The 10,228-nt window shown below is 36.2% G+C and overlaps 1 protein-coding gene and 1 non-coding gene across 2 annotated transcripts in view; both read right to left on the bottom strand.

Annotated features, from left to right (window-relative positions):
* Positions 1-2,401: 2,401 nt before the first annotated feature.
* Trnat-ugu (transfer RNA threonine (anticodon UGU)) lies at positions 2,402-2,474 on the bottom strand. The gene has a single exon. It is a non-coding gene; the product is annotated as a tRNA-Thr (tRNA).
* Positions 2,475-2,746: 272 nt separating this feature from the next.
* Positions 2,747-10,228, bottom strand: part of LOC142343174 (ribosome quality control complex subunit NEMF-like) — a 28,041-nt gene continuing 20,559 nt past the window's right edge. The window contains exon 6 of the mRNA XM_075394874.1: positions 2,747-3,233. Within this exon, the coding sequence (XP_075250989.1) occupies positions 2,760-3,233 (474 nt within the window). The 3' untranslated portion in view covers positions 2,747-2,759. The remainder of the gene's footprint in view (positions 3,234-10,228) is intronic.

Genomic DNA, 10,228 nt, shown 5'->3' with positions numbered 1-10,228 from the left:
CAAACTTGTAGTGTTTTCTACCAATTTTGGGCATTTTACATTTTAATTTTTGCATTGGTTGGTTTGTTATTTTTGAGTAGTATGTTTTTAATGCATCTGTTATTTACACAATTATCTTATTCTGAGTTAACTTGAACTTGAATATGAATATTAATGAGAACTCTATGGATTTTTTGATAGTTTTTTTTTGTTCATGAACCAGCCTTCTGACCATTTTACATTCTATAAGTATCAACCAACTTTTTTTAAATGAACAAAGCCATTCCTAAGAAGCAAAGAAATACGCTATTTTCTTTTTTAAAAAACGGTTATTTCAAATACTTCTGTAGGCATATTGCTGTTTGACTGAGTTCTCAATCACACAATAAAAAACAACAGTATGCCTAAAGAACGATTTATAATAATTTTTTTCAAGAGAAATTAGCAAGTTTCTCTGTTATTTGCCGATGTATACAGTGACTCGCGAAGTTTTGTTCATTTTTTAAATTTAAAGGTTGATCTTATAGAAAGGAGGGCTTTGCACATTTGAGAACATCAAGAAGAACATCTGTTTTAGACTATATTTCTAAGGTAATTTCGTCTCAAATGTCAAGCGTTTGTGATTGAATTTTTGCAAGTTTCAAATAAATTTTCAAAACAATAAACTTGCAAGAGTATCTTGAAAAAAAATTAGTCCACAATGCATTTGAATAATGTCTAATTTCAAATAATTTTCGTTTGCGCAACATAAGAAAGTTGCACCAATCGATACTTTTGGATGATCACAATAATGACAATTTTTTGCCCATTTTTTTAAATGACTTACCTTAAAATACAATAACCTGGATCTGCTTCGAGCTGAACCATATTTGAACTGAATTTGTTTTCGTTCGTCGTAATCTACAAATCATATTATTTTTATCTATTTTATTTTTGAGAAAGCGAGTGTATTGAAAAAAACTCAGTTATCGAAAAATTTAAGAATTTATCCTAACTATTGATGCAGTTTTTCAAGAGTTTTCCAATGATAGTCTTTTGTTTACTCTACAAAAGATATCGATTGAGCTTAATTGGCACACCAAAAAAGTTGAGCTGTTATAAAGTTCTTAACCCATTTCACGGGGGGCTTTATACCGTTTATTGTTTCATTCAGTGAGCTGTTACTTAAATTTTATTTATTGTATCAATTTTAGATATCCTTTTTTTTCTAGATTTCGCATGCCTTCACATTACGTACCTATAACTCAAAAAAATGTACTGGCAAGAAAAGTGAAGCAATCTCGAGAATCAGTAACTTGAGGATGTCTCTTCAAGGATGTATCTTCAAGTATTTTAAGAGCTTTCTAATGGTACCACATTTATATATCTCGACTGATGAATACAGCTGCGCGTGACAAAATCAACGCACAAGGGAGGGGTGAGGTGCGTTTATAAGTAGTCGCCTCATATGAATTTGAACTCATATGAGGAATGAAATTCGGATCTTTTCAACTATTGCCCCCCCCCCCTTTGGTACCTAGTAGAGAATCGCCACCCCTTTTGTGCTATACTTTGCCACAATATTACTTGGCCTACAGTTTAGATAGCCGAATATCAGTTTAAGCGCAATTGCGGACCGCTGTTCACGGCCATGCCTCTCACGCGCTGTGGGATGTAATCCGGAAATCGCGGGTCGGTTAACGCGGCGAAGCGCGCCCACCGACCCGCCAGTCGGAAATTCTTTTCGCTTTGTATTCCATTTCGGCTAATTGTTCTAGCATGGCGCATTTTATTCTATCCAGTTTAACACAGTATTAGCATACACGGAAAGTTATTAGTCGTCTCTGATTGGTTAATAAATTGCTCGCTTAAAATCTATTCAAGCATAGCCCCCCTTTTGCAAAAGGGGGGGGGGGCAATTGTTGAAAAGATCCTGAAATTCTAATGCGATTTGCTGAACTGTTCAAGCTGCCCGAGCCAGCTTTCAAAATCTGCTTCTTCCGGTTTTTAAATTAATTGTCAAAATATTGGCAAGCATTTCTGGAGATGTCTCGAAACACGATTTGCATTTGGATCTGTTATGTTTTGCACCCATGTTTTTAATTGACTCAGCACTCATTGCATTATAGATAGTTATCTCGTACGCCCCTGATAGTGATCTCGTTTATACCCCTGATTAAGGCACATTTACCGTATGGGGTAGGGGCGTATACGTTAAATGACCACTAAGCTGGCCTGAGATAAAAGGAGACTTGTACCTCAAACCCTATTTCAGGTTATTACGTGGGGCTAATAAACAAAGAAAGCAAAAGCAAAAACCGCTATTTTCGTATGCTTTCGGGTGTTTTCCATTAAACCTGTCATAAAAAAATGACTCAATAACACTCAAAATTTTGAGGTTTGTTGTTTTCAGGTTGAAAGATATCTACAGCAGACAAAACTTAGGCCCTGGGCGGATTCGAACCACCGATCTCCTGTTTACAAGACAGGCGCATTAACCGCTATGCTACAGAGCCATGTCTCTTTGTCTTTGGCGAGGAGGAATGAAGCATGGTGCGTGAATAATTTATAACTCCAAGTTTGAATCCTTCCAATGCCTTGTGAAGGTTTCTTACCATGACTTCAGTATTTACGAGAGTAATGTATAACATGGTAAATACCACTTCGACTCTTCATTGTACATGAATAAAGGGATCTATTATTATAGCCTTCGCCCCCATTATGGTGGTATACTTTATTTACGGTAAGGGTAACGAAGGGGGGGGGGGGGTATCAACGGAAAAAACAGTTGCGATAAATATTCAATTCTTTTTATTGTTTCTATTCAAATTTGGGGCTGATAATTTAACTTTTCCTGGAACATTTCTTGTCAAATCTCCGTCTTTAACGGCATTTATCAGAGTCTTTTCATACGCTGCCGTCTCCTTCATTGAACTGAACATATGCAGCGCAGTTTTCACCACTTTCCCACGTTTCCCGGTTCCTGGTATCAGTTTGACCTTGAACTTGTAATGGGATAGGGCGGAATAGGGTGCACAAACAGGCAAAGCAAAGAGTAGTTCGTCCTCCGGTACAGGAGAACCTGTCAACTCGTCCAGCAAACCCGAAATACGATCGGTTTCGTTTGTCAATTCCTCGACTACGTCGTCGTCTTCATCATCGTCGTTTCTGGTATTGGGTTCTATATTCTGCTTGGCAGAGGATGTTTTCTGTGGATTGGCTGAAGTGGGCTCTTCATTCGGAGCAAAGAGAATCTTGCTTGCAGGTTGCGCGCTCTAAAAAGATCAAGCTCAAGCGCGCTCTCAAATTTAAGTATACCACGGCTGATTTTGAATCGTTTCTCAGTTTAGGAAATGATTTCTTGTTACGTCAACTTTTATGGTTGATAATTGCTGTTTCTTAGTTCAATGCAGTTTCTCAAACATAGCCGGTAGATTGCCGGAACATAGCCGCGATAGACGCTTGTGGCCTTCCGCGAAGTGAAACAACTAAATAAATAAGATAGACAGATCGACCGCCAGTCCTTTAATAGACCACTCGACTTTTTGGGTTAGATTCGGACTGTCAATTTTATGAAACATAAAGTCTATAAGGAAAAAGCCTCAGAGCTTTTTCAAAACTCATAATAAAAATCAGAAACTCTAGATTAAGAACACAAGAATTAGGGCATATAAGATTGGCACTACTTAGATGCACACTATTGATCTTTAACTAGTAAATGTTCATAAAATTTGAAGTTCCATAAGTGAGTTCAGGAGTCATTTTTTAAGTGACGTAAGTCACGCAATTGACCTTAAAGCAGAAATGACGTCACGCACACAAATTTTAACTACATTGAAAAAGTCAATTCCAAGAAGTCAGGTCGTAAGAATCGTGGATGGAGACTCCGAATTAAAAAAAAACATAGCAGGACAATTCCTGACGTACAATTCAAAGAATTGTTATTGACTAAGCAACGATGGGAGGCAATCTTTGGATGCACGGGCCTTTACGGCCTGAACAATGTGCAGGTGTGGGGATTGAGGGGTTGATATGGGGTGATTAAATTATAAGAACCGCCCTTCCCACCATAAGTATAAGTCTCCGAAACAGTTTCTCCTAATCGCATAAATGGAGACTAGTGAGCTGAAAGGCTTTGAGAGAATTTAATGTCCACTAGCCGCTACCTTTATATCGTTTCTGAAGACGAGAAGTCAAATGTGTCAGACAAAAAATCGGTCAAGCGAAAAATCGCATAAAAAAGACCAACATGAATAATATAATTGCTACAAATTTCGTTTCAGAGCAACAAACGATGATTTCCTTAAAAGCGCTTGTTAAGTCATTTATAATAAAACATTTCTAGTAAAATTCAACGTTAATGAGGGCGATAGATGATATCAAGCCACATAAAAGCAGCTGATGAGCGACATCAACAAAAGAGTTAAAGAAAGAGAGATAAGAGTGTGAGAGAGATAAAACGTGAACAAGATAGACAAGGATAGCAACCCCAACCAACCAAAAGAGAAAACTAGCAATATTTTGCACGATGACATTCGCAACTTCTAGTTTTCTAGACTTTTTAGTAATTAAATCATAGAAAAAACTGAAATATTATTGATAATAATATCTTTAGAACCAATTCATTGTCTTAAGAAAATATTCAGTAACATACCCGACTAACGTCGGGCAAACTAATCTCAAACGTTCAGCGAGCGGTTGGTTTCGTCAACAGCTAGCCACGATTTATTGACCTCGGGGCGCTACCTCTCACGTTTCTGTTTTCGAAAGTCAAATGAGACAAATCGACAGAGCGAAAAATTGCATAAAAGACAAACAGGATTAATATATTTGCTACAAATTGCTTTTGAGAGCAATTAACAACGGTTTCCTAAAAGTGCCAGTTAGATCATTTATGTTAAAAAACAATTCAACTATAACTAATTGATAATGAGGATCAGAGATGGTAACATTACGCCACATAACAGCAGCTGAAATGCGGAATCAACAAAGAGATAGTGAGAGAGAGAAAAATAAAACGTGAACGAGAAAGAGAAGTAACAGAAACTCAACCGAAAGAGAGAGAAGGAGACAGGAATTTATTCCATGATTGGATTCGACACTGCAACTTCTAGTTTTCTAACCTTGTTAATAAATTAATCATACAAAATACACTGAAATTCTATATTATTTAATCTAGAAACTATTCCATTTAACATAGAAACTATTCAGTAACCTATCTTCAAACCCTAGAGAAGGTTCCTTGGCTCTTAAGGCTGAAAAATCTAAAAACCAACAAAAAATTTCAAAAAAAAATTGAAAACAAGCAAGTTTTATAAAAAAAATTGCAAAAATTTGTGACATTAAAAAGTTGAAAAACTATTCCATGACCATTAAAAAATTGTCAGTAACTTAATATCAAATAAGTTGGCCTCGGGGTCGGGTCTTGAAAGACCTGAAAAAGGAAAAAATGTCGCAAAATTTGAAAAAAATTGCCCGTTTTGTTAAAAAAATTGCTAAAATTTGTGATGTTAAAATGTTGAAGACAATCCATTACCACTACACACAATGCAGTAACCTATCAAACCCTAGAGAAGGTTCCTTGACACCTAGGGCTGATAAAAAACAAATTAAAAAAAAATTTTCTAAAAGCTTGAAAAAGATTGCAAAATAGAACAAATTTGCGTTTTTAGCAAGCGGCTGTTCGTCAGTAGCTATCCATGGGGGGGGGGGGGGGGGGGGGGGGTTGCGTCGGGGGCTGATTGGGGGGCAACACTTGGGATCCGGGGCAAGAGCGCGGTGGGGGGATGGGGGCAATAGGGGGGGGGGGTCAACGGCGAGGGTGTCTTCAACCTCTAAGAATCGCTCTTCAAACCATAAGTATAAGTCTACAAAACAGTTTGAGCTGAAACAGAGCTGAAAGGCTCTACGAGCACTTAATACCCGCTGGGCGCTACCTGTTTATCCTGTTTTTGAGGACGAAAAGTCAAAAGCGTCAGACGAAAAATTGGTCAAGCGAAAAATCGCATTAAAAAAGACAGACAGGACTAATAAAATTGCTACAAACTTCGTTTCAGAGCTGTTAATCACTATCTCAAGCCTTAAATAGTTTCACTGGCTCATAAAGATCCACAAACATGGAAAACGATAACGTTTTAAAAATTTGAAAAAAGTTTGAATTTTATCAAAAAATTGCTAAAACTCGAGTCAATAAAATACTGAAAACCATTGCATCAACTCTAGAAACTATGCAGCAGCTTATTTTGAAACCTTGGGGCAGGTCCCAGGGTCCTTGGCGCCAAACAAAAAAAATTAAAAATATTAAAAGAAATTATAAAAAATGACAAATGTTAGTGATATTAAAATCTTTAAAAAACATTCCCTTACAAACTAAGCAGTAACCCTTGACCTTGGCTCTTGAGGCTGGCAAAATATTTAAAACATAGCTGGCCGATTGCCAGAAAATAGCCGCAATATATTCGTAGATCGGCAGTCTAAAAAAACAGTAAAAAAGACAGACCAAAAAATTCGTCCTTTCATTGAAGGCTGATCTGTTATAATTTGATTAAAAATATTTGAATAAAAATATGTATAAGTTATTGCTGCCTCTAATAGCTGATCTCAAATAACCTTCATTTAGAGTTACACACACCCATTTGACCTTATCTCTTCGAATTAAAGTAAATAAAAGTCAATTTCAAAGTCAGGAAGTCATTTTTGAGAGCGAGGTAAGTCAAGTGTGACCAAAAATTTAATCACGCGCATGAACAAAAAAACTCGCTCCACTAAGAGCGAAAAATGACGTCACACATGCAATTCAGTTGAAAATGCATGAACGAATGAACAAAAAGTGGCTGTGACGTCATATGGTCGTAACAAAAATCATGACGAAATAAAAAAACAAAGAGAAGGCCAATAATAGACCCAGCTATCGCTGTGCGGCTATTAAAAAATGACAAAAAAATCAAAAAGCTTGAAAAAAATTGAAAATTAGTATAAATTTGCGTGCTTTTGATTGGAGTACCAAAACATAAGAGCTCTTAAAATGTCCAAAAATATATTTATGTCACGCTAAACACCTTTATCAACTTTATCCAGCCTTATTTCTAGACTGGTCCAACAAAAATTTAAAACAATGACGAACAGAACGCAAAATTGCAACATTTTGAGCTCAAAAACTAAAAATGACCTTCTATCTTTAAACTATGGCCTTCCCGGTAGCTTCAAACAAAGCACTCCCAAGACTACTAAATACGGCTAAGGGCAACTATTGAAACTCAATGCCCGCTGGGCGTTATTTTTTTATCCCGTTTCTAATGACGAAAAGTCAAAGGGGTCAGACGAAAAATCGGTCAAGCGAAAAATCGCATAAAAAAGACCAACAGGACTAATTTAATTGCTACAAACTTCGTTTGAGAGCAATTAAATAGCATTCAAAACGCTGCATTATTTAAGCAGAGAATAATAAAGACGACCGCGCAAAATAAAGTATCGGGAAAAATAGAGAAACATTTATATGTTAGAACTTAATACAAAGCTGCCCCAGGGACATAGTGTCCAGATTCCAACGCGTTAGCTCCCGCTGTACATCAAGGCTAGGATTTAGCTTATTTAGAGACTCAAATATTAGGAATATAGCCGACAGTTTCCCGAGCAATAGCCGCGAAATAGACTCACGACACCCCATATTTTAATGATCATAGTTTGATCGCAGACCAGAGACAAAAAAGCGATTGAAATCATAGCCAGTAAATTTCCGGAAAATAGCCAACGTTGACCAGCCTTACACTCATAGGGATTGATACAGAAAAAAACAGATAGAAATTGACAAATTTTTCTTAGTGTCCAAGTGTTCTCATTTGGTGTGCAGATTCTGCATATTCGGTTTGATTCTAATATTACACTATATTCAGCTTCTAAACTGAACGCTATTAAGCATAATACTATTACCAGCTGGCAATGACTCTAATTAACTTCGATAACCTAATGCACCATGACTTAATGACCGGGCTCTATCGGTTTATACCGTTCTTTTGATTTTGCACTTTTGACATTGATCGTATCCCACTACATTACTTACGTCAATGAGTGCAAGAGTCTAAAATACATCCAGTGGAAGCAGTGAGTGAGATAAGTCAGAAGACAAACGTTGTTAGAATTTTAGGTTAATATTATGAGAACATTTAATGCAACCATATTGCAGTGGATTTTTAGTTCCCTCGCTCTTGATTTGTTTCACTCACAAACAAATTATTTCGTTCCGACATTTTGAATTTACAAAACAACCATCTAAAACATAGCCGGCAAATAGCCGTCATTGACCCGCTTGACGCATATTTGGATTAAAACAGAAAAAAATAAGAAAAATTGAAAGCATTTTTCTAAGTGACAAAAATCCTTTTTTGGTGTGCAAATTCTGGTTAGATTCTAAAAATACACTTTCTAAAATTCAGATTCTAAAAACACACAAAAAAATCAGTATTTGGTTAGATTCTAAAAATAAACTTAATTCAGCTTCTAAAGTGCAAGCTATTAAGCATTATGATAATGCCAGCTAGCAATCGCTTTAATGAACTTTGATAACCTAAGGCACTATGAGCGGGCTTTATATGCTTATCCCGTTCCATTGATCTTTTGATTTTGTTCTTTTTGATTTTGACCGTATTCACTACATTTCGTAATTCAATGCGTGAAAAAAATTGAAATCCATTCAGTTGAAACAGTGAGTGATGTAGGTCAGAAGTCAAACGTGAAAACCGTGACTTATGTTAAACGAAAAACGCAATAAAAAGGTAAAGCGAATCAAAAAACATGGCAGGACAAGTCCTGGCCCACAACTCATAGAACTTTCATTGACTAAACAAATAATTAGACCTAGAATGGACTATAAATGGATTGGAAAAACCATTTAGAAAATCCGATAAAAAAATGAAAAAACATAGCAGGACAAGTCCTAGCGTACAATTCAAAGAAATTTCATCGACTAAACAAAAAACTAGACCTAGAACGGACTATGAGTGAATTGAGAAAACAATTGCGAAAAAACAGAAAATCAATGTCAAAATGCCGCATGTGAACCAAAAACCAGTAGCGAGAAAAACGAACTTTTGTTCAAACAGCGTTTTCTCACTCTGCCTTGAATTTGGAGCAAAAAAATTTTACGCTGCAAAACCACTTGCTTTTTCGCTCCACTTCCTGTTTCGGCGTGACCAAAATCATCACTCCAATTTGACTTTAAAAATCATAAAAATGTGTAAACAGATCTTTAAAAAAAGACAGCACCCCAATACAATTTAAACTCTTGGAATTGTACGAAAGGAGAGCACCTAAATAATTGCCCTTTAAAGGCTGACGGCGGCTATTAATTAGCCTCAAGAGAATACAATCGCCGAAGCAGAATATTTATTTCTTGGCGCGTGATCAAATGGTCGTAACAAAAATAGGGAAGATCAATTAAAAACAAAACCCTTAGACTACGGAATCGACTTGAAGTAGAAGTTGACTTAAGCCGCAATCCAGACAATCCAAGACTATCCAATTAAAAACCAGCGTTTAGAAATGAAAAAGCAGAGGCTGATAATTTTCTCTTAATTGTGAAATTGAAAAGTTAATCTGCGGTCTTTTCTAATCGTTCGGTGGTCACGCGCACAACATACAGCAGATTATACAATAAAAACACGAGCGCAAAATAAACATACAAGTTACAAAAATAGTTATTTGAGTATCATAAGGCCAATCAATCATTAGATTTTCTCGTCCTACTAACAATACTCACGAAACACTTAAAAAAGCTATTATTTTAAAAATTGGCCAAATATGCCTAAAAAACGATAAATAGTCTGAAATAATTTAAAAAAGACGAAAACAGGCCGAAACTTGACTTAATGAATTCTCTGATGTAAACAAATCTGCAGTGATGCCAATCGAATCAAAAGATCTCCAAAGCCATCGTAAAAAACAATGGCAACCAAAGAAGTCCCCGTAGACCGGGAAACCATTAACACAAAAACCGCTAAAAATTTGGCTTGGCTAAAACAGGAAAACGACAAAAAACATAGCTGACAGATTGCCAGAAAATAGCCGCAATAGCTTCGTAGATCTGCAGTCTCAAAAAAACAGTAAAAAAGACAGGCCAAAAAAAATTCGTCTTTTTATTGAAGGCTGATATGTTATAATTTGATTAAAAATCTGTATACGTAAATATCTTTGAATTAAAGTAAATAAAAGTCAATTTCAAAGTGAGACCAAAAATTTAATCACGCGAATGAACAAAAAATTCGCTCGACTAAGA

This window comes from Convolutriloba macropyga, chromosome 7, assembly GCF_964194025.1.
Source record: "Convolutriloba macropyga chromosome 7, txConMacr16.3, whole genome shotgun sequence".
NCBI lineage: Eukaryota > Metazoa > Xenacoelomorpha > Acoela > Convolutidae > Convolutriloba > Convolutriloba macropyga.
Note: the sequence above shows the minus strand (reverse complement) of the source record. Positions and strands in the feature narration are given on the sequence as shown.